This window comes from Pleuronectes platessa, chromosome 12, assembly GCF_947347685.1.
Source record: "Pleuronectes platessa chromosome 12, fPlePla1.1, whole genome shotgun sequence".
Taxonomy (NCBI): domain Eukaryota; kingdom Metazoa; phylum Chordata; class Actinopteri; order Pleuronectiformes; family Pleuronectidae; genus Pleuronectes; species Pleuronectes platessa.
Genome location: NC_070637.1, coordinates 10,826,829 through 10,854,419, shown reverse-complemented (window position 1 = coordinate 10,854,419; position 27,591 = coordinate 10,826,829). Strand labels below are relative to the sequence as shown.

Here is a 27,591-nt window from a genome sequence, read left to right as displayed (position 1 = left end):
GGACGTAACACTGACCCTCACTCTGTGATTGGAGAATAACCTTTTACCTTCCTGTTTTCTGCAAAGGCCATTCTGTCTCTAAAGCAACTCATAAACCAGTGTTTCTTACCCTCTGAGTTTGTGTGTGTGTGTGTGTGTGTGCCTGTGTGTGTCTCAGTTTGTGCGTGCATCTCTGTTTCTGTGTGTGTCTATGTTCAGGCAAGGCTGTTGGCTGTTTACATGAAGCAGAAGAGTGTATCCATGCTGAAATGACTAATTGGGAAATATAGTGTACAACCTCATTTGATGCACCAAGCAACTTATTCCCTTTGCATGAATAACTGCAGGTTTATGCCCCAGATACCTTACTCACGTGCAGCTCCTTACACCGCTACAGCCTGTGTTTTGGTTCATTTTAAACCCTCTGCTGGATTACGAGACTCTCTACACAGCATTAGGCTTTTTCTTTTTACCTTGTTGTGTGCATTGTGTTTTCTTCCCTGAGGGACCCTCCCCCCTCCCTCCTCTTTCTCCAGCACTGCTCTGGCCACTGCCACAAGCTTGGCGTCAAAGGGCCATTAAAGAGGCTTCTTCTAAATGAACTTGACAGCAAGAGCCAAGGCGTGGTGATATGGGTGGACATGCAAATCAATATTTTACATCATCAGCCACCGGTTGGAGGAGCATGGGGACAGGGTGACGAGGTGCGGCCAATACTGTCAGTGATTTAGACCGCAAGAGAAGTCAAGGAAGTCCACTTACAGAGCGCACTGGCTGCATGGCGCACTTATTATACGGAGGTAATCAAAAGCCAGATACCATGCATGCCTTTCAGTGCTGAACTCACATCAGGTCATTGTGACTCCTTAGCAGCACAGCTCACAGTTTGCAGGGAGATGAGTCGGTGGTTTCTGATCGCACCGAAATGACATCTGCGTTTTGTTTATTCACCCATACATGCCATAATGGTTCGCAGTCTCATTGTAGAAAGAAAAGATCTGTGAGCAAAGCAGATGGAAAGCATATGGAAGCAAAGACGGTCCCTCCCACCCTCGCCCGGATCGTACCATTTAGTCCTACAGAGCGGCTAAGCAATGTGTCACAACACGAGCGCTGTTGATGCAGCCTGGCAGCCCCGTGAACAGCAAACATGTCATTCAGTTTGTGAATTGTGTTACATGCAAGGTCACCTTGTGTAAAGGTTGGGAAGGAGGAGGAAATGAGCTGAGGGTGTAATTCATCTCTTCATGTCAGAGACATATGTCACGCGGTGGAAAATCGAAACGTGTGTAGTTAAACTCACAGATAACACAAACACAAACACGGCGCAGATGTCTTTATTTATGGGCCTATTAAAGCGTGCATTTAAACACCATCAATTCTGTTTATTGCTGTAAATCTTATGTCGTGAATTTGCCTTCGCACACGCATCATCTAGCATTGATTTGTTAAAGCGATGAAGTAATATCCGCCAATATAAACAAGCTAATTTACACAGATGCGTCGCTGTGTGTCATCCAGGACATGGAGCTGGTGTCTTCTCATTGGCCGCTGCTAAATCTCCATCCTTGTGTGACTTTGAACTCCGAGCCGTGCTCCCTCAAGGATACATGTCTTAGCATAATACAGACAGCTTAGGAGTCATTGAGATGTGGTCCCTGCGCTCGCACAGACACTGCCAGGCAAAGAATCCCCCCCCTGCCTACCGGCTAGTTGCCAGCACAATGCCAAATCTGTGCCTCTCCAGCCTTGGCACTCTTGACCGTTGGCTCTCTCTCTTTCACACCTTCCCCTCCCCCAGACACAGGGCATACAGTGAGGCAGTGGATGGTTCACATTGACATCAACTGTCCTGACGGGTGACATGACATGGATGACAGGGCTGTGCAAAGGGGGGGGGGGGGGGGGGGGTTGCTGTCTGAGTTACATTATATTAAACCTTTTCTTTTGTTTGCGGTAAACCACATTTTCTCTATCATCATCATCCTTTTTGCAGAATACTGTGCCAGATATGGGGAGACAGGCAAGGTCAAACCCGTCCCCACAGTCCCCACGCTGGCACTAACCCCAGTGACAAGGGTGTTTGGGAGAGGGAGACGTTTTCAGGCTGGATGCACAATTGGTCCAGTGTTTACTCTCCTGTCCATTTGTATCACTGACAGCAGCCCTGAGTGACATCGACATGAAGCCACTGTCGCAGAATGCAACGGCTTCTTTTTTTTTCTTGGCAAGCCTTGAAATCCACTCCCAAATTCTGCACACAATGCACGCATGATTTCACAATGTCCATGCACAGCTCCAGCACGTTCCCTCACATATGTTACGGTGCGACCTTTAATCACCGCTCCAACTTAAACCCTACTGTGTCTTACCCTAAACCTTTTTCCCGGTGAAGGACTAGTTCTTTTTGAAATATGCTCATTTGAAAGTCAGATGAGCAGATCACTTAGCTCAGCCTAACGACTGGTAGCAGGGGGAAACAGCTTGCTTGGCTGTGTCCCAGTATTGTAACAAAGTCAAATTATGCAGTGACAAGTTGGATTTTTACAAGGGCTTATGTCTTATGACTATTTCTCAATAACCTGTGGGGACATCCGGGAGCACAGGCATAAAATAGTCACATGTAGCGCATGACAACACATAAAAGCAATAATGGTGTTTGTAGTGCAGACATGACATAGGTGTCATAGGTCAATGTCATACAGTTGATATTGACGTATTATGTATATTATGCCTGACCAAACTGATGTCTCATAGATGGTTGAGAGGTTTAGAGACCTTTGAAGGAATGTATCAGATGAACATTTTTCTAGGTTTCGTGCTAGAAATTGCCGTCCTGACCCTGACATTGGGATAAGCCTGTGCCTTGAGACTTCATTCTCAAGAAGATAATAAAAAATCCTGACATAACTTCTTTTGACCTAGGCTGTTATCCGCTCCCTCCCATTTGATGGGAGATGTTTCTATTGAACTTGAGGCCTTTTGGTTTCTCTGTTAGGATTCACTTTGGACCAAGAATCTCCTCCGTCGACAGATCCATGTTAGAATGGAACTCGTAGCACAAAACTCCATTAAGGCCCATCAATCCCTTTATGAAACCTCACTAGATCTGGATTTTTATTTTTATCTGCACCAAATTTCACACATTCACGAAAATCCGTCCCCTTGGCATGTGTAATTTGTTTCATCATCCATGAATTATTCTCTAAGAACTCTATTAAAAAATATGCCCTATCTTGTAATGTAAAAGAAAAATTCCTGTATCAGCCCCCTTGAGATGAACCCGCTTTAATTTGATTGGATTCTTTCCTGACCCCTACAGCATCCCTTCACCAAGTTTTGTAGTAATCCATCCCATAGATTTTCCCGATAACTAACAGACAGACAACAAAACAGAAGCATAACCTCCTTAGGGGGGGGGGGGGGGGGGTAGAAACTCATATGTTTAATTACAAACAACTGAGTTACTTCTTTTATTCACCACTGTGACCATTTCTTCATCAATTAGATTCTCATTAACTCAGGGCAGAAAAAGCTAATTCACAAAGATAATTTCCCATAATATTCAACTAGCAAACTAAATTGTAACCGGAAAGAGCTAGAACACCATCACTTTACAAACGTAGCTTTGAGACTCGAATTAAAAGTGTTTGGTCATTTCTACCTGTGGATATTCTTCAATAGATCACATTAGAATAGAAGAGTTCTGACTCTGGGTCCCTGCTCCAAACCACATTGAAATAAATGTCAATGAAATCAGCAAAGACTTACAGTATGTTACGCATCTGAGAAGATTATCGAGGTTTAAAGAACTGAAGAAGAAAAGAAACAACAGGAGTCTGTGTGCTACCTGTACCTTTTCAATATTCACGCGTGCTAATGGAAATGTGTGGACCTATATATATTACATAAGCACAACAGGGTTCCTCAACCCTGCCAACAAATGTATAGTCACACCTGATGATGAGCACAATGACCTGATTTCCTGGATCTCCAGAGACATCTGTGCAGATGAAGGAGTGCGGTGCATCAGGACTCTGTTTCCCTTCTTCTGCAACCTGTCATGGAATCAATCCTGCCTTTAGATGTGCTCTCCATAGGGAACAAATCAAAGAGGGTGCAGTGGTTTAACCTTCTCTCTCTCTTTCTCTCTTTCTATCTATATCTGTGAAGGTACAGTATCTGTCCATCTTCATATTTTGTCATCCTTTCTCTCCTTCCTCCTTAGAGATTAGCTCTCTTTCCTGCGTCTCATGCTGACTTTCTTTCTGTCTCTCTGTCTCTCTCTTTTTATCTCTTCTTGTCTTCTCCTCCCCCACCCCCCTTTCTCTCTCTCTCTCTCTCTCTCTATCTCTCTCCCCTGTCTTGGTAGCGCTGCAGCTCTTGGAGCTGAGGGACTATGATTAGGACAGAAGAGAACTGGCTGTAAGACAGAGACAAACTCAGAACTGGGTCATCATTGTTTCTGTGTGAGGGCCCCGCTCTGCAGATGAAAAGCTTGAAGACAAGAGGAGCAAACGACGCTCAATACAGCAGCAGGAGCCGTAAGACATTTCTGGGCTTTAGAAATACTCGTGCAAAAGGACGAATCAGAACAGCGACACTCAATTTATGTAATAAGAGCTGAATAAATCATGCTGCTGGTCTGCTTTTCCATATCTGAGATCTTCGTGTGAGGAATCATCCTTTGGTCGGCCTTGGCTCTGTGGAATGGACATAGCACAACCATGCAGAAGTTCAGTGGACCTGAAGCACTAGACAGGGAGAACATAAGTCGTCACGGGGTCGCGGTATTTTGACACTGATCATCATTTTTCTCCTGCTCCATGTCTCGTTCTTGTCCTCTCTGCACTCAACTCTCTCTCCGTCTTCCACCCCTTCAGCAGACAGTCTGACAGGGTCTGTCCCACTGGCCAACCATTCAGCAGTCATCATGCGCATCATTTCCTCCCATCATTCCCCCCGGTGTGCTTCTTCTATCTCCTCTGGCTTGTTCGCTCAGCATCAACCATTCTCCGTGAAAACCTTTTATTTTTTTGTCGGTGACTGTGTGTTTGTGCCTCAGTTTGTAGTATACAAAGATGGATGCAGCATATATACAGGTATACATACTTTTACATGTCACCTGCGTCTACATGTTGTTTGTTTACGTGTTTATGTGTCAGCGTGACTCTTTATTTGTATTATTTTACAGAAACCATGTAAAGCAGTGTGTACTGTGGAATAAAATAGGTTGTGATGTTAGTTTCAAATAAGCAGAGCTCAGTAATACATATCTACACTCCCACATGTTCATTGCAGCAGTAATAGTTTTATTTATTGTTTCATACATCACGTGCTGGAGGCAACTGGAACCCCACCATGTATCTCTTTCTGGACAACTTTTCCTCCGCTGCTGTTAGCATAATTTGCTAATTTGAGTGCTTCTGAATATGTTCTCCAAACAGGGGCCAAACAGCATTTACTGAGCTCTTTAGCTGCTCCATTAACTGTCTCTGGAATAAATTAGCTGAGCAAGAGGATGAAGAGCCTTATGCTTAGTGTGACGTACTCATTCTTTCTCATTTTCTGCAAACGTGGCATTTAATATTCTGTGTCCGTGTGTTTTTCTTGTGTTAAGGTCGCCTCAGACACCAAACGTAATAATGGACGCAATATGAGGGTCGAGGTTAACTGCATTAATGTTTATTGTTATAGATTGAAACATGAATGGAAAGCAGATAGCAAGCACCACAAAGGTGCTGCTGCATCAGGATAGAGATCTGAAAACAGGACGTGTCTATAAAGGGTCAGCAGACAAGCCAGAACTGGTGCTTGTCAATCAGTCGATCAAGCTGGAGCTCCAAACAGGAAACACCTAAACAGACCAGGAACGATTGTGTTTCCCCTCAACGTGATGTATTCTATGTCTGCTGCTTGTATCAAAGCCTTATTGCAAAATGAGAGTCAGCAGTGCCTTGGCCTACTTTCCATCGAGGAGCAAATAATCAGCCCGAGCTGAGCAACTGCATGGCAGGCTCTCAATCGTTGATACTGGTGAAACATCTTTTTCTGCAAGTGCTGGGTTTCACTGGGAGACTTGCTTGAGTGTTGAGTGTAGTTGAGGGGAATACTGGGACTTATACTGCCATCTAGAGTGCGATCACAGGTGGTTCATGGGAGAAAGATGTGTGGTTAGAGAGCTCTGATAAGGTTTCTATCACCAGAGGATTTGAATGTAATGCATGGAATCGAATGGTTGAACTGTATATGTGCACAACATAGGTCAAAACTTAGAGGTGCACCATTTCCCTAATACTGTTCACTTCATCAGTAATTTTTGGCTATTTTCTTTCAGTTTAGTGAATTTTCTTTCTTTACTTTTTCTTCTCCACCTCCTTCCTAGACGAGCCGACTCCACGCAGCACAGACCCGATGCCAGAAGAGTTTAAGCAGCCTGGAATTGCCCAGAGCTTTAGAAATGAACATCCTGTCATTCAGACCTTGGAAAGATTTTCCTTTTTATTATATGAGTAAACCAGCTCCATAAAAAAGAGAGCAAGCCAAGGATCATCAGAGGTTTAAAACCCCTTATCATGTGTTATCCATCTAATTTTTTCCACTTGATTTCCTTCCTTGTCTCATGGATTTTCCTTCCTGCTCTGTGCCTCTGCCGCACAATTCAATGAAATGCCTGCCACTATTTGCTGATTGTGTTCCACGCTGATTCCTCTAATCACCATTTTCATCTTGTTTTAATTAAAGCCTTTGTTGGACAGAGACACGGGCCATTATGCTCTCTATGTTACTGACACAATGGATCCGAAAATGACGAATACCGTATGCTGACCTGTCTCCATCGCTGCCCGCCGGCAAGGCTATGAAGAGCAATTTCACCAATATATTTATCTCATCCGAAGCGCACTTTCGACTTTGTCCTAATGGCCTTTTCATCGGCCTGTTAATTGAGCTGCGTGGGGAGTGTTAGAATGTCTCTCAGCAGCCTTCAAAAAGTAATTCCATGTCAGATCCCACCTTTGCACATTCATTTTCGGGTCGTTAAACCCATCCTAACCTCTCTGGCTTGTCATCAATCACACATGTTCTCCTCATTTTATTCTTAATCGATCTGTCCTACAATGTAAATAGCGTGCTGATGGAAAAAGACTCTGGATTACAGTTCTACATTATAGCCATGTGTGTATATCAGGGTCGGTGGGGGACAAAATATGATTACATTAACATTAACAGGATTTTAAATCACATTTTGAAAGTACAAGCTGTTTAAACACGTCACACACAATCAGCTGTTTCACTTTTGGACGTATGGTGCTTTGTTGACTAGGAAGATGTTTCATATTATGATTTGAGATTAAATACAGATTTATTGACATTTTATTGAGACTAGAATATTGTACTATTGTATTTATTTCAGCATTTAAAGGCCGAAAATACGGTTCCAGTGTGTCAGCACCTGAAAACGAAAGTCGTGTGTGTTTTGCACATTCATCACATTAATCTGCCACATGATCACATGACTGATTGCATTTCAGAGCCTGTGATTTTTCCAACTTGGGAATCCATCCGTGGAAGATAATTGCTTTACATCGCCTGCTATGAATAGTTTGATCTAATCAGACTTGCTTCATAATCAACCCCAAGAGGCAAATCCATCTGCACAAAGGAGACAATGGTGTGAAGTTTGCTGGACTTCCAGCAGATGGCAGTACTCCCTCAGCTTGCCTGAGCTGGCTGGCTCCGGCAGTGGGAATCTACCTGGGACAAAGGTCAAATAACACGGCGGCGTGGACCAGGAGAGGGTCAACACGTAAATATCTCTGGGGACTTTCTCAAGTGCAGAGTGCTGCTGCTTAGAGTGAGATTTGCCAGAGGAAAAGACAGAAGTCCCATTTCCACCTCGGCAAAATGAAATCAGAAGCCCCCCGGGATTTGACTCTGACCTTCCGGGCCCTCACCGCTGCTGAGTGATTACTGAAACACAAGAGGCTAGAAGGTGTGGGGCTCTGTTAACGACATAATGCTTTACAGCACAGAGCCACATGGACATTCGAATGTGCTGCGATTTACATATATTCAAAAGGTTTCTCTTCTAATTAACAGCTCACCGTTTGTCAGACATTCTCTTTCACTGTCTGTTTCTATTTAGTGCTGCAGATATAGTTAGTTTGTTGATTTGCTCCGTTATAAGCAACGTCTATTGCACCTATGCTTTATGAATAAGACCATCCCCAAAAATGTGATTGATTGATTGTTTTGTCTCATTAACTACATTTTAGAGTCTCGTGGAGCAGATGGTCGCACCCAAACGGAACAGGAAGGTGCATTAGTTTGTGGTCTGTGCAATAAGGCAAAATGCCAATCTTGTTTGTCTAACACACGGCGGACAGGAATTCTTTTGGTTTGCCTCTGACCTGCATGCATTTTATTGGCTTGTGTGGGATTTGGGCAGGAAATCAGAGCTAATGCCCCCTCTCCCACTTCAAACGGATGCCAGGCACCCTTAAATGTCATGGGGTGGTTAGAGAGTTGAAGGAGGGGGGGTCAGTGGTGGAGCAGTGAGAAGCTGGGGCTCACGGGAACCAAAAAAAAAAAGAAAAAAGGAGAAGAGAGAAATCCAGCCACACCGGACCGGCCTCAGAGCTTATCAGTCTTTCGCAAGATGTAGCTCTGCTGAGGCTGCTAAGGCAAACCAGATGCAGCGTCGGTTGCTCTGTGCCACGACGTGTCAGGTACAGCCCCAGTCAACCTGAGGTGCCTTGGAAGTGGAGGAGGAGGTCAGTGTACAGTTCAACCCCCCGGCAGATGTTCCTGACTAACACACTGTACTGCCGAGTGTAGGTCCTCTCCAACTTGACAGCATCTTAGGAAAGCTTTTGAAGGTTGCATGGTGTCACTGCAATTACTCAGCCCGGCGGATTTCTTCTGCTTTTCAGATTGACAGCTTGCAGTGGTTTACAGCCGGAGTATCAAAGCCCTGCTGGTGTGTGTTCTGGTGTGTGCTGGTCACCGGGAATCCCACGGCGTCTTTCTACTCGTGCCAGCTGCAGTGTTTATAGGATTTTGTCTCATTTTCTCCAGTGTTAATTTATTTCCATAAAGGCAGCCATGACACATTCTCTCCTCTGCCCTTCTGCCTCCGTGTTGCTCCACTTTGCAGGGCTGTGAATTTCTATCCTGTCTCCGCACCGAATGGATGAATAGCCCGGGTTGACCTCGGGCTCTGCTGCCTGGTCATTCTGACAATGAGTGTGATTGACCTTGTTCAAATGTGTCTCTATCTATCCCTCTCCATGCCTCTCTCCCTGCACATGTGTACACCCTCCTTTTGTAATATTTCGTGGTTTTGGATATCTCTTCTCTGTGCTGTCACGCTTCCCGGGGATGGTTATTAGGGTTCATCTGTGTCAGTGGGTGTAAGAAAATGTTGTGGCGTGGCTGAAAGTCACATATCTGCAAGTAAGTCTGCAGCTTGCCATTATCATAGCCTTCTTTCTGAGTGGGTCTGTTTGGCAACCAGGAAACACCATCTCTCCCATCAGGCGGATTATGTGGAGCTTATTTTGCCTTTGATTGCAAAAAGCAGTAACTCGCCAACGTATCGACTGATCTGTGACCTTTCTCATCCGCTGACAAGTCAAACTGGTCCCATCACTTCTCCTCTCAGGCTCTTTGGACCTCGGGGGTCTGGGTCAGGGCTTGGTAGCGTCTGAGCTGTTTTCTCTGTCAGACTTGCATGATCCACTGCCACTTAACGAGGGAGAACAAGGCTGAGAAATGAGGCATTTCCGGGCCCAAGGGTTCAATTCCTACAGCACTGTGGATTACATTACAACATGCAAAGGGGAAACTCATTTTGAAAAAAATAAAGTCTCCTCCGAACACTCCAGTCCATCTTAGTGTCTGTTCTGCAAAGAGGAAGCTTGCAAACATGATGCAGATTTTGCAGATGTGTCTTTACAGTATGTCACATAGTTTCTATGCAGGTCTTTGAGGCAGTGCAGAGGCTCACAGTGTTGTAAAGAAGTTTGCTGGATGCTTATCACAAGTCCACTGGAGCGAAGCTCTATCTGCATCTGTGTTTCCTCTTTTTCCTTTTCATATTCCCTCATGCCACAAATATGATGTGGAGCCAGGAGACAGCCAAATAGAAAAAGTGCAGTAGTGAGTATAATTCCCCCCTTTTCTTTTTCCAAAAACATGTTTTTCATAGGCATTGCTCTACACATACATTAAACCAATATGGATTATACATTACTATCTAGCAAGAACAAAGTGATGTACATATGGGGAAGATAGAAAACACACGAAACTGCAGCATTACTATTTGACATCCCCTTACTAAAATGCATTTGGCAACAATCTATGAAGAACATGTTATCAATTAAATATAAACCAGTTCACATATGGAGGTAAATAACACAGATGCTATGGCATTTAACATTATGTCATTTACAATACGACAACTCATTTGAACAGTTTAGCTTTTACATTTTTAACATGAACATCCTCATCGTGACTGTTCGCTCCTCTCCGCCGCACCATCAGATGGCCATCACTTTTCGTCGTGGAGGGGTTTCCACGGCGACCACCTCGCTCTCTGGGCAGACTGTTTGCATTGGATCGGGGGGGACCAGGTGCGGCTGGCAGGTGAGCGTGGGCGGAGGCTGGCGGAGGACGACTATTTGAGCGCTGGGTCCCTGCAGCAGGAGGTCAGTCAGTTCTTCCTGTGTGAAGTTGACCACCGGCACACCGTTCACCTCCACCAGTCTGTGGGGCCAATCACACACGCACACACACACACACACACACACGCACACACACACACACACACACACACACACACACACACACACACACACACACACACACACACACACACACACACACACAAAAATACATACACAACGTAATGAATGTGTTTAACTTAAACCACCTCTCTTTAGTTCTTCTTGTGCCAGCATTCTCTTATTAATGATTATTTAACAGGCAACAAATCATTTCAGAGAATTCACACATCCCAGAGAATGAACTATAAAAAACATCACAATCACACAAAGCACGATAAATAAACTAATCCCCTCATTAGTTTGTACTCATAGGTAATCACATATAAGTGAGAAGCTAATAGCAACTTTTTTCATTATACCATCAGCTGTGTCAAGATGTCAAGAGCATTGGCACAGATGTGATAAGTGAGGTTAATTTGACAGACAGTGTGTGTGTCGGTCTCTCTGTGTGTGTGTGTGTGTGTGTGTGTGTGTGTGTGTGTGTTTGTGTGCACAAAATGTTTTCTATCTGCTCGTTTTCACACTCTTCTGCATTCAAGTATTGCGTTGCAGTGTTTTCTTGTTTCGGGGCCAGTATCTGATGCGTCTCCATAGCTACCGAGCATTGAAAAGTGGAGCGCTGAAAGACATGGGTGGGATGAGTGAGACACCGAATACGCCTTTCACTAAGTGGCCTCCGTGTGAACACTAACAAATTAAGCCTGGATAAATTACTTGTCTTGAAATGATTTTGAAAGAGTGTGTTTACCTGTCATCCACACAGAGGTGCGTGTTGTCCACCTTGTCCACCTTGTCCACCACCAGTCCGCGGCCTTCTCTGTAGCCACATGCGAAGCCGTAACTTCCATCAGAGCCCTGGTTCTCCTGCACGAGCAGCAGCATGGCCGGAGATTGTTGTGACACCAGCTGGCTCAGGCTGCCGATGGCCACACTCTTTTTCCGAGTTCTCTCCTGAAGGAAACACACAAACGCTCGTAGGTTTGCGGAGGTACAGACAGCCACAATGAAAATGTTTCAGATCTTAACACGTTTCCCATATGTGGTGGATTTCATGAAACTACTCTGTGAGCGAATTAGTGTTTTTATAGGCCAATTTCATGCTTTCATTCAGCCTGAAATGTAATCAGATACACAGAGTCTATATTGTAATATGGTACCTACAATGATTTTTTCGGTTTGGTTTTTCAGAACTAAGATAAAACGAATCCACCAACCAGCACATCTGAAACGTTGGGACCCAGTGACTTCTTGGATTCTAGTTAGATTCATGAGTTTCCAACATGTTAACCAACTCCCAGTAAGGCCACACGTTATTTATTTATAGGCTTTTTTATGCAGATTAAACAAAATGTACATTCATGCTAATTAGTGAGCTACAGAGGTGCAGGCAGGCAGATTCATTTGTTTTGGCACAGAGCCAAGCTCACTGCATTAGATGAAATACTGAAATACAAAAAGAGACTGGATGAGATTGATCTGAATCTTCTCAAGAAAACATTTTTTCCCCCAAAATCTCAAATGATTCCTTTTTTAGCGAATGGCAGATAGTAAATAAAGTAATCAAGTGAAATCTGTTGAATTATTATTTTGACGAGTGCCCCATTGAGTCAGGAATCCTTAAAACTTTCAAAGTTCCAGGACCTTTTAAACTCTCTTGAGGTAAAATTGGAACTATACTTCTTAGAATGAGGCTTCAAAGATTAAAGATACCTCAGGTCCACGATAGACCATGAGACTGAGGCTGCGTCGAAGCCAGGAGACCACCAAGATGTAATGATTAGCTTTGGAAGAGATCACACCACAAGTAGCTTGCAGGGATCAGAAATAACTTGTGAGTCTGACCACTGAATTCCAGTGTTCCCTTATCCAGCCTCATGGCATACTCCCCCCTCTCCCTGGATGGCGTGTGAATGCCTCGCAGCAATAGATGCCGCCTCACCAGGGTCAGGGGTCAGAGCGAAGGCTTCTCTCTGCTCAGACAAGTGGGCCAGACAGGATATATCTACGGAAACGCTTCCGAAGCCCCTTGAGAAGCCCGCTCTAATACACAACATTTTCCCTTTTAGTTGGACACACGCCAAGAGCCCGAGGAATTTTCTCTTCATATTCTTCTCATTTATCCCCAAGATCCGAACAAATCCTGACCCACCTGGGCCAGACGCAGGGCACATATCCTGGTGGACTGATTTTAGGCAATTAAACCACGACTACTGAGGATCACAGAGGTGACACAAGACAGAAATAATAACTCGGGAGGGGAAAAGTAAATATAAGCTCACTAGGAAAAGAGTTTGGTTACTTCCTTTTTGAAAATATCTGAAAGAGAATAATTTCCCTCGATCACGGGGAGCTACAACACGATCTTTGGAAGGACGGTGTGAGAAATGATTCTCTGACAGGCCAGACGACATCAGCTCTAAATGGAAGAGATTGCGTTTCATTTTACGATGATGGGTGTTAGTTGTTACAAAGTCGGGGCTGTCATAATGGATGTAGACGCATTGGCTGCTCCAACAGCACAGATCTAAAGCAGAATGAACCTCGGGGTAGAAAATGGGGGACGGAGTATCGGGAGACAATTTGACCACATCCATCTACCGCAACACTCATGATCGTTTCTATATAAATCCTGGAGACACCCTAACAGGAGCCTGCCATGGCAAAGAGGTGGCAGATTTTTCCCTCAAACCACAACCCATCCTCAAAGAACACGTGAGACTAAAAAGTGGGTGAAACAGTAATTCTTCCAATTTCCCCTCTTTAATAGTCTGTCTGAAGTCTTTGGGTTGTCCAAGCTAAACTGCTTATTTTAAATCATTTCCTCCATTTGTTGTCCTTCCCCTCCTCCCTTTTTGCTCCCGCCCTCTGTTTCTCTTTCCCCTTCCCTCCCGGCCGCTCTATTGATGCTCTCCAGTTGCAATAGATCCCGGAGATTAGTCTGCCGATGATGAAATATTTCCTTATTGTCTGTAATGCGGGGCGGCCTACAAGACCAAACACGGGGCGGTCTGCTCCTTATTAGAGCCGCAGCTCCATCAGTTCCCAGGCTGCTCTTCAGCTCTGACCTGTGTGTTAACTCTGATTAGATCATATGATAAACATTAGCGCTGCTGCTTTTCCCACAAACTCAGCACCTAAAAAAGCGAGGCCCTGGGGCGGCAACGTGACACGGGGCACCTTTCAAAGCCGAAGCCGCGTGTGTCCTTTCATGGCACCTCGTTAGGGCTTCTCCACCGGGATAAAAGAGCCACATTAAAAAAGAAGTGGGCTCCTCCGGGGATAGATGCAGATAGTTTTACACACCCTGGCCCATTTCTCCGCTGCGCTCCCCCAGTGGCTTTTGTCACACACATTCCATTGTTGGTATGGTCACAGGCTCTCGGATGTCAGCGCTAGACATCATTTTCTCAGCAAAAAAAAAGTGCGTGTTCATCCAAAGGACTTCGCTCATTCTTGTATGGCCGCTCTCACAACGGCACAGCTTAACGGAACAGAGTGGGCTGAAAGGAGCATTGTGTTGTCAATCAGGGGAACAGTGAGGAGGAGATCAAAGATGAGTGAGTGTTAAGTGACGGCCCAAGACATCGGGAAGGAACCACAGGACAATTAAATAAGCACATATATGGACTTCTCTTCATCCGGTACAAAGTGGACCTTAGTAGTCAGGGAATTGCTAGTTGTACTGTTTATATTACACAAGTTGCTCGTATATGGGTAAAAGCAGATCCTCTAAACAGCATTTGCTTTGGTTTTATGTTCCAAAAACACCAAACTGGTTTTCAGTAAGATTTTAGTATCCCATACCACACATGCCTCTCCCGATAACTCGTGCTGTTTTGGTGCAAATCTCAGTTTCTCATTGGCTATTTTTAGCAGTCCAAACATTCTCTGACTCAGACCAAACAGCTTTCCCACATTTCGGTGTGACTGTGTTTCACATGCTGTTGATCACACTCTGCTGACTGAGCAGCAGACCCTTCGCCTGTTAGGTTAATTCTGCATCCGTGCAAATGATGTGGGAAAGATGTTAGTGGCTTGAATTGGATCAGTGGTACCTTGCTCTCCTGCAGGGCGTTCTGTAGGTGAGCCACCTGTCGGTTGAGATGCACCATGCAGATCTCCTCCTTGAACACTTGGCAGTTCAGCTTCATCTTTTCCAAGAGACGGACCTCCAGCTGTCTGAATGACAAGAGGCCACTTTTCAGAAAAGATTGAGGACATATAACGTGGCCTATGAAACTTGTAGATACATGTGTACTTTTTCTTCACCCAATTACTTTATATGTTTACGGCACCATAACATGTTAAGCGTGGCTGGATAGATCAGACACAGGCAAACCATCAAAGAGTCACATTTTACATTTTTGTTCAGAACAATGGGTATTTTGGGCTCTGTAATCAGACTGTGTATCTTTTGATCATTTCATTTTTCCTTTTGAAACAAGTTGTTAAAGGCATAAAGTGTGGTTATTCGATTTTTTATTGGAAATTTGAAATCCCAGCAGTTTTTCTTTTAGATGTCAGTTATGGACCAACTTTTTTTATTCTATTCCATATCACAAACTAGAACTGTTCCTTTATCAAACCACATTTAAATTCACTAGATCCTGATTTGTATTTGGATCTCCACCAAAAGGCACAAACTGATAAATAACATTCCACTCAACATGTCTGATTTAAAATTTTTAAATTTGAAGGAAAACGTGGCAGAACAGCCCAGCTCATGATGTCAAAGAAAGAGGTAAAAGGTTCCTGAATGGGCCCCCTCACCCAGATCCACATCAAAACGTATTGTGTTCTTAACTGAGCCAAACTGCATCCTCCCACTGCATTCTAAAAACCAACCAACAAAGCGGTGATAAAAAATATCACCTGAAAACAGATATGGCTCATTATTTAAGGGGAAACTCAAATAACCATAAATTACACAGACGTACTCTTTGATGTCTTGAAAGAAAGATTTCTGTATTATCAAACATGCTACTAAATAACAGACAGTTATTTATATTCTCCATATGTTATACGTAGTCCACCTACTTCTTCTTAAGAGCGGCGGAGTTATTAATGTTGTCTTTGAGGTTCTGCAGACTCTGCCTCTTGTCGTTCAGTTTACTTTTGAGCGACTCCAGCCTCTGCTTCAGCTCGACTGAGCCAAGCCTGTCCACATCCACATCTCCATCCATGTTCTTTAACTCGGAACAAAACGCTACCAGGCCGTGGTGGAGCTCCTGGACCTTTGGGGTCAAAGAACTCAAGTCATTATACTTATTATTACACCACTACAGTGTTTTTAGCTGCAATCTATTGCTCATGCTGAAGCTGTAGCTGTAGCTGTAGTAGAACAGACATATTTACCTGAAAGATGACATTCTGTAGTGAGTCCACTTGGAGGTTCAGCTCTCTAATCCTCTCCTCTTTAGCCAGCTGGTTCCCCTGGATGTTTTTGTTGGTGTTACCATTTTCATTGGAGTTGCCGACTTCTGGGCTGTTTGGGGAGGCAGGCGCTGCTTTCTCCTATATTGAAAAAGCATAACTTTGTGAGGAGGCTCTCTTTGTTTTTGTGGGTTGGTATTTAGCAGGCAGTGTAATTGTCTTATGTGTATTATATCATAGAAAACTACCTTTTTACACAAATGCAGCTCCAACTGTGTGTTTTCTGACGTCGATGTAAGCAGACTCCCGATCTGCTGATCTGGTGGGAGCTCCTCTGAAGAGCCTTAAAATCAAGGAAGGGATGCAGGAGACATATAAAATAAATGTCTTTCATGTGATAAAGACTATATTATGTCTTGTAAATCATGTATCGAGCACCTTGCTTTTCCTTCAGTGCGAATAGACTTTTATCCTCTGTCACGCCCAGCATTTTGATACAGGAATCCATGATTTTCCCCACCGCTGTTTCCTTTGGGGTTCTAAGATGAACGATCCGCTCTGATGCTGCAACACAGCGTGACAATCCATTAGGCTCCATGATGTATGAGGTAACCGTATGCACGAGGGAATAGTTTAAATACAATGTAAACCTATATGTTCAGACAGATTTCTGCGCACACAACGTCTGCACAGTCCATTGCATTCACATTAATGTCCACATCCACCACATGCAATAAAATCCCATAGATCACATTTCCTTACATTCTCTCAGCTCATTATACAAGGCATGTATTTACCTCCACCAAGGAGATTATGTTTTCATCTGGGTTTGTTTGTTAGAAGAATTATGCAACAACTACTAAATGGATTATCACAAAACTTGGCAGAAGTAAGAACCCATCACATTTTTGTACTGATCCGGATCAGGGGGCGGATCCTAGATTTGTTTTCACTTTCTATCAGGTATTTTTATGGGTCTGATATTTATGAGTGTATGCAATTTGCGGCAGATCCAAATACAAATCAGTGTCCAGGGAATTATTTAGTGAATGTTTGGGCCCTGATGGTGGTATGCACCTCTACTTAGTGACATTCTAGTTAACATGTTACTCACCATTAATAGTGATCTCTATGAGCTGAGGATTCTTCTGCACCATGTAGTTCTGGCAGTTGTTTCTGCAATGAGAAATAATGAGAGATTAAGAACATGTAGCTGATGTCATATTTGTTACATGTACGTGTGTCGGAGCTGCGGCTGCACCTGAGTTTGAGGGAACGTCGATTCATGCTGAGGCAGCTCACGTGAGGAGCAGACGTAGACTTGCTCATTTTAACCAACGTCTCAGTGAACGTCTCAACATTATTGGGACCTGAGGATTCTTTTTTGTTTTAACCAAAAACAAAGGAAAAAACACTCATCATCTCTTTAACAATCTTCATATGTACAACATCTGGGAAATGTGTATGAGTTGTAAAGATAGAGGTGTTACCCAGCAGAGAGTCGAGTCTCTGGGTGATGGTGCTGGGAGGATGCAGCTCATTGTAAATAGCCGACAGCAGCTGCTCTCTGTCTTCGAGAGAGGTGACGTGGAGGAGGTCCAAAGTGTTCACGTCCACCGAAGCTACGTCCGCGCCACACAGCTTTGCGTCTGAGAGGGAAACATTTAGTCACACACCTGCAGCGCATACATCAAGACATGTACTGTGTAGGCACGATAATTCATGAAAAAAGACAAATGAAAAAGACCTGACAGACAGTTTTGGTCTGAGAGTGTGTGGAAACTGGACAGGCAGTAATATACAGGTGACATTTTTATGAGCAGAAAGTCAAAAAAACTGAACATTAAAATTTAACTACTAGCTTTTAGAGGAATATATTACGTTTTACTGTGTTATATAATTGGCTTTTAGCAGCTTTTCAAAATGGTGTCAGTTTGTGATGGATTAGGTTTTTCAGGTTGCTCAGTGTGTCAGAATTCTAGAGGCAATAAATATAATCAGATATTTGACACATTCAAACTGGACTATATAGAAACGTCTGAAAGCAACTGAAGGAAAAACTGAATATCTAACCCGAAGCGCAGACTGCAGGATATATTAAAGACAGTAAGACTCCCATTTGCATAAACCTCTGGCACACTGAGACTGAAATGGATTTATGCTTGTGCAGGTGTCGGCTTTAATTTCTTCCCGATCTCTTTTTCGTTTGACTTCATGGGAAAACAACAGTTTATTTGATTTGAGGTAAAGATAAATCTGAATCAGACAGGCAGCCACTGGGCTGGGAGAGGAGACAGCAGAATGAGTTTCACCTTTGATGAAGGGGAGACATTTCTGCAGTCCAATATTGGTAAACCACTGGCAGACTTCTTCTGTGTTCAGCTCCCTGAGACATTTGGCGACTTGCCTGTCCACATCCTGGGGAGAAGGAGCGGTTACATACCTGCTGCTTATACCTCATTCCGCACGGCCATGGAGGGAGTGCCATGGGGATAACCGTTTTTTCTATACACCACACTCCACTGAAATGTGTATCATGACCGATCTTGTTTTACCATAGCGCTCCACACACAGGCAACATGCTCTTTACACCATTGTTAAGAGATGTGATACGTATTTTTCAACACAAACACATAAGCGGCGGTCGGAGACTGCAGAGACAGCGAAACATGAGGCACGAAGATGATTCAGACTCTAACTCCTGCATGCAAAAACCTATTTAGTGGGCGGAAAGACATCAAGACATAACATGGTTTAACTCCAAGGCAGTTCGTCATTGTCTGCGTCATTGATTCATTCAAAGTATGACTACGCTGGATATCCATGTTTCGGCACATCCCGGCAAATAAACACGTTTGTGTGTTTAAGCATAAACAAATGTTTAAAAAAGACAAAGACATGTTTATCCTGGTAGGGATCCTAAACACAGGTTTCCATGTAATTGTTGCCTTAGTCACAGATTCTTTGTTTATGGTGTTCATGGGAAGAAAAGTAGAGATCCCCGCTGCCAGAGCAGGCTTAATAAGGTGACTCTAGAGTGATTAGATAAATTGGGGTGAGAGGTTTCCCTTGTCTTACAGATGTGTTACTATTATGTGTTATTAGACAGAGACTCTGAGCAAAGAAAAACCTGTTAGATCATAATTCAAGAAAAACGACATAAATAATCCCTCGTTTCAGTCATTTCATCTAATTTGGGGTCCCAGTGTGGGGCTCTGGAGTCAGGCGTTGCTGCATAAGCTACATGCTGCATACATGAGTCATATGTAATTGATGGGGTACCAGAAGAAAAATAAGACAGCTGATAATGCATGGAGATAATAAGTGCAGGACGTGAGCAATTTGCCGTTATAAAAAAAAAAGAAAAAGGGAAAGTTCTTTTTCTTTCCGTTTTGTGTTTCAGCTAACACTTGGATTGCTAAGGATACGAGCAATCTTGCTTGGCAAATCCTGGACAAAAAGACTAAAATCCTGAGACTATTTGCAGAGTCATTGCTTTGACAGATCAAGGGAGCTGGGAAATATAAACAGAGCATATTCAGTAATTGCAGCAGCTCTGGGCTGTGCGCTGATGCCACCCTGAAGGCCCGGCTTTGATGGTTTACAGTACCTTCTCAGGGAAGTTTCCATTCTGATCTTTAGACTGAGGCAGAACCGACGCTGCATGAAAAACAGAGTTGTAAAATAGTTTTTTCAGTCATACTTCCACCATAATCAGAAATGTTCGACTAGCCCTGTTTGTAACATAAGACCACACTCACCGATGGTTTTGCGTCGTGGTCGCGGGGACCCCTCCTCATCCTTGGCTGTGGTGTGGGTGAACTCATGGAAGTTGGCGCTCCTGCTTATTGTGTCCTCAAGACTGCAGGAGCGACTTATTGGTCTCTGTCACGTAACACACATTGCAGTTAAAAACTCGAACCAGGATCCAGCCCGGTCTAATCGATTTACAGTCCGTCGGTGTTTTTAACTTAATGAGTTGCAATACACAGTCACAGCCTAAATCAGATAAAGCACCAAGGAATGTGTAGTGAGTTGCTGGAGGTAATTCTTAAATACATTAAAAGTGCAAGAGTGGGCCTTGTTTGCTATTGATGCATGTGATACACTGTGTGAAGAGATCATGAGAAAACCTTTTGGACAAAAAAGATCCATTGAGTGGTCTTCATACCCGTCGGTGAGTGACTGTGTCCATGTTGGCAGCGTGAGGTAGAAGTCCGGCTGTCAGCACGACAGAGCAGCTCACATCTCTATTGCTCGGGTCATCTGCACCGGGATGGAGAGAACAAGATTAAGATTAAGATTAAGATACATTTATTTGTCCCAAACACATGCACAGACATGCACAGGCACACTCATGCAGGTAGGGAAATTTATCCTCTGCTTTTAACCCATCTGGTGAAGGACACACAGAGCAGTGAGCAGCCATGTATGGTGCATGGGGAGCAGATGTTGGGGGAGTAAGGTGCCTTGCTCAGGGGCACTAGAGAACCAGAGATCTTTTCTGCCCACAGTCTAAGTTTCTGCCACTAGTCCACTGCCTCTCCAAAGTCAACAAAGGCTTTAGAACACATCCTATAGTTTCCTTTTAGTTCAAATGCATCTGCCTATGTCTGGGTAGAGGTCATCAGGTCTATTCGCAGCACTCTGGCTGGTGCTGATACTGGACCGGGTCGCTTGGCAACCTGTCAGACAAGCTAACGCTTGTCTGGTTGATGACATACTTCTCTGACAATCCCAGTTCTTTCCCACAGAAAGCACATATTCGTACATTTTCCAAATGTCATTTGGTCAGCGAGCAGATATCTTTTTTTTTTCCCTCACTGCTAACATAACAAGCAAGACGAATGAGGCTGAGAATATGGCATCCGAGCCGGGCCCCGGCTTTCTCAGGCAACACAGCTCTGTGATGTGATCGTGATAGATGCTGGAATGTTTTGCGGCACTGAGTTATAACAACTTTAACTTTTATACCTTCACAAATTGAAGCATCAGCCCCCCCCCCCCCCTTCTACCCTTTAAAAAACAGTAGTCTTTTCAAATAGTTTACAAACAAAAAAAAAATTCTGTCTAATTTCTTAAACACATGTTTTTCATTTCAGGGGCCTGTTTCTCAAAGGCCTGTTTGACATGGATGGGAGTTTAGATGGAGTCAGAATCAGATAAGACAGTGTAATTGGTTTATGTGTGTCAGCATTGGAATCTTGTCTGGGTCCTGGAGAGACAGCGGAGAACAAGGGGGGGGGGGGGGGGGGGGGGGCGAGCTGGCACTCTCTTCATCACCTGGCTGCCCTGTGAGTCACTCTGTGGAGGATCATAAAGTCTGGCGTCCGGATAGCAAACTCTGAAGACTCTCCATGTGAAATAAGACTAGAACAGCCAAGTGAGAGAAGTGATGCGTCTTGGCTGGATGTGTGGACATGTCAGAGCGCCCTCCTCCAGCTGACCTCAGACATAACTGTGTCTAAGAAATTCTGAGAAAATCACTTCCAGTCGCCCCTGTGACTTATTTTCTCCGTTCATTGGACACAGGATGGACAGCTGTCTGAGAATGGTAATGGCGCTGTAGAACTACACCCACCCTACCTTGTCACAGCCATGTTCGGACTGCTAAAGTCTTCCAGGAAAAGCCCAATCAAAACAAAAAACGGACAGGACATTTAGGGCAGGCTGAGGGACACAGTCTGGTGTTGCCTTAAAGGGTGAAATCACCAGTAATGGAGAGACGGTCATCGTTCCCAGTCTGAGTCGACTCAGTCTGGACCAGTCGAAGTGTCAGTGGGTTTACTCACCCTTCACTGGTTAGCACAAACACATTCATCCCTGCAGGCACGCACAAACATACGGACATTTGTCATGCACCAAACTGAGATTGCTCGGTTTGGTGCGTGACTAAGTTTGACAACTCTTCACACACCGACACACACAGGGTTAACAACCAAGCAGAGCTTTAGAGTCAGCACTTTTCAGCACATTTATGTAATGGATAGGCAAATGCGATGCTTATCGTTTCCACTATTATTGTCCTCCTTCGATTTGAAAAGAAAGTAAGCTCTTTGAGAGACGACCGAGGGAGGAGAGCATGCTGAGTCACGGGAACCCAAAACCTGGGAACCGCCTGCCCAGCCACGCACTGGGAATACACACAATGGCTAAAAAGGGATTCCGACAAAGGGGAACTTCTGCAACTCCCAACGGAGACATTCGAGGTACTGTAGCCATGTCACATAATGACCGCAATTTTATCTGAATGGGGACTGAGATCAAACTGAAGAGCCAACACATGAGCTCAACATGAGCTGGATAAAGCCAACCATCGGCTGGTGCTGTTTACCTCTCACCTGGAGTTTGCCTAAAATGGAAACAAGGGTTTAAATTATAATCGTTTGTTCAGTTTTGACTGCCCTCCCTCTCGCTGCTGTAATATTCCAAATTTCCCCACTGTGATACAAATAAAGGATTATCTTATCTTATTTCAAGAAAACTCACCCAAGTTGTGCTCAGTAAAAGACAAAAGATGTATTCCAGTGTTGAAGCTTCCTTTGATGGAGAAAGAAACCAAGAATACCATTGTGACAAAAATTTACTTTGAAACATAAAAGAATTTCAAACATATACTTGAACTTTTTAGTAAATATGCAAATGTTCCCCCCTGATATAAGACAGCGAATACAATATCAAATGTATCTTAAGTCAAGAGATATGAATTTCAGCGAACTTTATTATTATTTTATTGTCCCACTAATCCATGACAGTGTAGCTGTTTTCAGATATGACCTCCGGGTAAAATCTGGAGAAATTTACCCAGAGTTTGCCTTTTTCACACATGCACAACACAGTGGGAGGTTATCTTCACAGACGGGTTCACACCAGAATCAAATCCTCCACGTTATTCAGGCGAGAGGTGGAGCGGCCGGGTGCAGCAGGCAGAGGCAGGAGGTGACGTATTAACACTGCGGCAAAGATCACGTGATTTTTGTACAGCACCCTTACGCTATTGTGACACCTTGACATCTGCATCAGTGTCAGCATGTCTGAAAAGAGCCTAGGATGCTGAAATTCTTTACTTTTCCCCATTGTGACCGTGTTAGGCCGAACTGTCCAAGGAGTCCTAAATATTCTCTGTGATAGATCAGAATTATCGAATTAACATGTGTTATTGTGTTTTTTTTAGACGCTGCTAACACATTTAAGAATCCCCAAGAATTTATTATTAGTAAAATAGTTGCGACATACAGTCATTAGGCACAGCTGCTACTAATTTCTCGGTAAACCACAAAGTCTGATTTTCTATTTCACACCACCAGTAAACAGGACCATGATGGAGATGTGGGAAAGAACATCTGATAAAGCTAGTCTTGCCTCTTCCGATGATAAACCTGGCTCAAAATAAGGAAGGTACCTCAGCTAATTTAAGTAAACAACCATGTGAATTCCAGTGAACCAGCACTGGAGATGTTATCACTGTTACACTCACTTCTCTGAGGGAACTCGGGGAGTGGAGCTGCCTGGTAGGCGCTACGTAAGATCCTGGTCTTTGTTTCCTCTTTGGTTGGCACAGCCTCTCCTTCCTCTTCAAACCGACCACTCGGGCCCTCTTCCGGCTCAGCTGCGTTATCAGATCCGACCCTATTCTCAGCCACTGGTAGTCCCTCATTCGACTCCTCTGCTTCCACACTCTCCATCTTCTCCTCATTACTCTCCTGGTCACCAGCAGCAAAGCTCCCATCACAGTCAGATGCATGTGCCACACTCTCCTCCGAGTTGATGTCGAAGAACTGGTCGTCGCTAACGACGTCAGAGGGACTGGGTGGAATCAGATTAATGACAGGTGGCGTCAGGAGACTTCCAGAGGCCGGTGTGCTGTCAGTGCCACTGTCATACAGCAGTGGGTCTTCTTCATCATCTTCTTCATCATCTTCTCCTGTAGTAGAGGCCACGGCTGGTTCACTTTGAAGCTGTATCGGGAGTGAAGACAGAGGCTTCAGCCATCTCTTTTTCAGAGCCCTTGGGCAAACAGACACAGAGCTCGCTGAGCGGTCCATGCTGCTCCGCGAGGTCAGGGGGTCCTCGTCAAGCAAGCTGAAGCTGGTGTTAACTATCCCCAGATCCTCCACTGTAATCTGGATAGCCTCCTTCTCACCTGATCCCCGTTGATCCAAGTGTGGATGCTGAGGGCCCCCATTAATCTTCATTTCCTGCTCCCGCAGAGAATCCCTCTCCTCACATGGCAAACATGAGCAGCAGAACAGGCTGCACGAGAGACGACGAGCACGCTTCCTCCAGGGGCGCCCACGATGCAGCAGCGTCTCTGCGTTTGCACTCGCCATCGCAGCGGCCGTCCGACCATACACCGGCTATACTGCTGAACCGCTCTTTGGTTCACACTCATCTGCAACATGCGTTGCTTAGGAGAGGAGTGAATAATATGGACCAATTCATGCTCGCAGGGTTGGATGAACACTTGAAATGAATGCTGGGCTTAATCAGCATGCTTTGATATGGTAAGCAGCACCATTACCATCACAGCTCTGGTTTCAAAGGGCTGTAATAAGACAGCGATGCCCTGCCAGAATACAATCTTGGCACATCACAAAAAAACAAACTGATGAGAAATAATAATAATACTTTAAATAAAAAACTAGTTGTGTGTCTGTGTGTGTGCGTGCGTGTCGGGGCGTATGAGGATATTATTTCAAGTCAGATCTCAGTTCCTTTGCGGGTCATCTGTCAGGGACTTAGAGCATGTTTGGAAACAGGTGAGAATATGGGCTGGCGGATGCTTGGCTCATACAACCCCTACGGCGTCGGATGACATTTCCTTCATTCCACAGGCCCAGTCCTGTCCCCTGCTACATGATAAGTCGTCCAGAAAAAGCTCGAAACCATTTCACCACACCACCCACATTGAGGGCTTACACGAAAAGATGATATCCATGTTTTTCTTCTCACACCCAAAAGTGACAGTAGAATGACGGGAATAATTCCTCCTCCAGCGGTATTCGCCCTCTTACATGGCATTGTCTCTTTGGAGTGAAAAACGAGCTGCTTCTGTTTGTTTAACTCTGCCATCACTTTACTTCCCCTCCGTTTCTTCCATTCCTACCCCCCCCCCCCCCCTGTTTCCCCCCTCTAGCTTCTGTGTTCACAATCAAGTTTTCAAAAGCTAGGCGTTCACCTGGCAGATTAAGTTTTGAAGGGTTAAGAGTTATTCTACATATATGTCTTTTGTCATAAAAGTAAGTGCTACATTCATATGGAAAACCCAGCTCCGTGCTTAAATTAAAACCTACCACAAAGGTTGTGTTAATTGGGGGTTACAACAACACTGACTACTTTTTCCCAAATAAAAGCTGACCTCAGACACAATAAGGTTCTCAAATTAGGCTAAACAATTTGTTGGCGTGCAGCAGACTAATTTCAGCACACTGGCACCAGATTTAAGCGAGGAGTAGATCATTCTGTGTGTTAAACTGCACTGAGCTCTTCAGGTAGTCCCAGGGAGAGTTTGTTGCTCGGCACAAATTACAGCATCTCGGGGTTAAAGACTCTTTGTTGTAGAATGCAAAGAGCTTCTAAACCAATGCCATTCAGAGACACACATGATGGTTTCCACTGGGAGAAAATTAATGGCAGACGAAAAACTATTTGGGTTCAGTTTACCTTGGATTTGAGCATGACATAGCTAAACCAGAAAGGAAACCAAACTTCCAATTACAAACATCTGTAAACCAAATGAATTGCAATACATTTAAAATGGTGTATATCATGTGTGCAGATTGAATGGTTTTATTTGTTCATTACTAAATCATTGTGCAGTATGGGTCTTTGAAAACATCATCTGGTCAATACTGCATGCCCAACAACGGGAGGCAGCAGAGAGTAGATGCACAACACCCAAAGGACATAAAACAGAAACCAGCACTTCTTAGATCGACCTCCTCTGGTATTCACAAGTCTGGATAAAGTTAAACCACACAAGTGCTTTTCATTCGCAGCCTATTGAGTCGAGCTTTCAAGATATCTTGATCTTGAATCTGCAAGAATATCAGGTTTTGTCATAAACCCTTTTACATGCTGTTTGAATGCACGTAAGCTGCAGGGGAGGGAAAAGATGCGTGTAGGATTAATGTCCCGTCTCCTTCCTCATAGGGGTTGTGTTGGAAATTTGCTGAAAATCTGTGAACTTACTTGCAGATTTATGAAAAAAACGAGTTCCTTGTGATAAATGTTGAGAGACAGTGTAAGTGACGGAGCAGACAGAGATGAATGCTTCACAGCTGCCATAGCCAGGGGCCATTTGAGGGAGAAGTGACTGAGACAGACATGGAAACCCACCAGTCTCCACTCACTTAGTGACGAGGTATATTTCCCACTCTATTCCAATCATTTATCTGTAATTTTGCCTATTTGGTTGGACCTTTCTGTGCACTCGTGAAGTTGCATCATTGGATTTCCTTGCACGTAGTGGGCTTGTGTACATGTCCAGGCATAGGTCTGTGACTATCTGAGCATGCTCCGAGTGTGTTTTCACTGCTCTCACACCCAGAGAGTGGTCGATTCTGGACAGCCCCCAGACGCCTGTGCAGCCAACGTCAACACCAGCCTGGGAGGGCTCCTTAAAAACACTGGCACCTCTCGCTCAGTTGCAGCCCTGTGAAACATGTTGAACATTTCCTGTGACAGTCATGTTTCCGTAGGCATCGAGACTCCGGGTCCACTCTCAGGCAATGGGCCGGGCTAGTCAGAAGTCCCGTTGTGAACATGACCCTGTTTGGCCATACAGAGAACTTGGGCTCACAAAAAAAAAAAAAAGAAGAAAGAAAGAAATGGAGGCTTTTTTTTTTTTTTTTCTGCTTCAATTCACAGAAGAGGATAATGCTAAACAAGACAGCAGCATGAGTCACTTTCCATGGAAGCAAGGAATGTCACCTCTTCCTGTGAAACTCGGGGGAACGGAGGGAGTTGTTACTTCAGAATAACATCCACAACTCTCTTCGTATTGTCAGGGACGTTGAGCGACCACAGAGGGCCAAACAACGTGGCGGCGGCATTCTCAGGGCAGCGAGGGGGGTCTGTAAAAATAAGCATGTTCAACCGAGGATGTTGATCTCCTCGTTCAGCAGAGAAATCAACACATCGGGAGTGGAGTCTTCTCCTCACCGCCGAGTTTCTCCTGCACAGATGCGTCCATTTTGCTTACACATGGCTTCCTGTTTGCACTCGCCACCACCAAACCTCGTGGAAGTCCAAGTGCGCCAAATATTCGCGGTTACCCCGTGGCTGATACCTAATAGCATGAGAAAAGGAGTTTGGGTTGGGGGGGGAAAGGAGAGGGCAGTGACCTTGAGAACTTACGCGCTGAACTTTCCCCTCCAGCCCTCCCTCACCCGCCAGTCCTCCACTCCCTAATCAATTACTGTTGGCAGTCAGGAGACCACCAATGATTAGC

General features: G+C 44.4%; 1 protein-coding gene across 1 annotated transcript; it reads right to left on the bottom strand.

Annotated features, from left to right (window-relative positions):
- Nucleotides 1–10,520: 10,520 nt before the first annotated feature.
- On the bottom strand, nt 10,521–20,334 carry LOC128453821 (uncharacterized). Its single transcript, XM_053436912.1, has 14 exons — nt 20,311–20,334; nt 19,901–20,024; nt 19,750–19,799; nt 18,452–18,557; nt 17,630–17,788; nt 17,401–17,509; nt 17,254–17,315; nt 16,578–16,703; nt 16,388–16,482; nt 16,122–16,280; nt 15,804–16,000; nt 14,822–14,945; nt 11,515–11,717; nt 10,521–10,746 (listed from the first exon to the last, which is right to left on the bottom strand). Exons 1-14 carry the CDS (start codon nt 20,332–20,334, stop codon nt 10,521–10,523), a joined length of 1,764 nt encoding a protein of 587 aa, XP_053292887.1.
- Between the last annotated feature and the right edge of the window lie 7,257 nt (nt 20,335–27,591).

What these genes read in the sequence shown, in the direction of transcription:
- LOC128453821 (XM_053436912.1), bottom strand. Translation starts at nt 20,334, where the DNA reads ATGGACACAGTCACTCACCGACGG. An exon ending in ACACAGTCACTCACCGACGG is followed by an intron (nt 20,025 to 20,310) that starts GTATGAAGACCA and finishes GTTACGTGACAG; the next exon opens with AGACCAATAAGTCGCTCCTG. An exon ending in GAGACTCGACTCTCTGCTGG is followed by an intron (nt 17,510 to 17,629) that starts GTAACACCTCTA and finishes AAGAATCCTCAG; the next exon opens with GTCCCAATAATGTTGAGACG.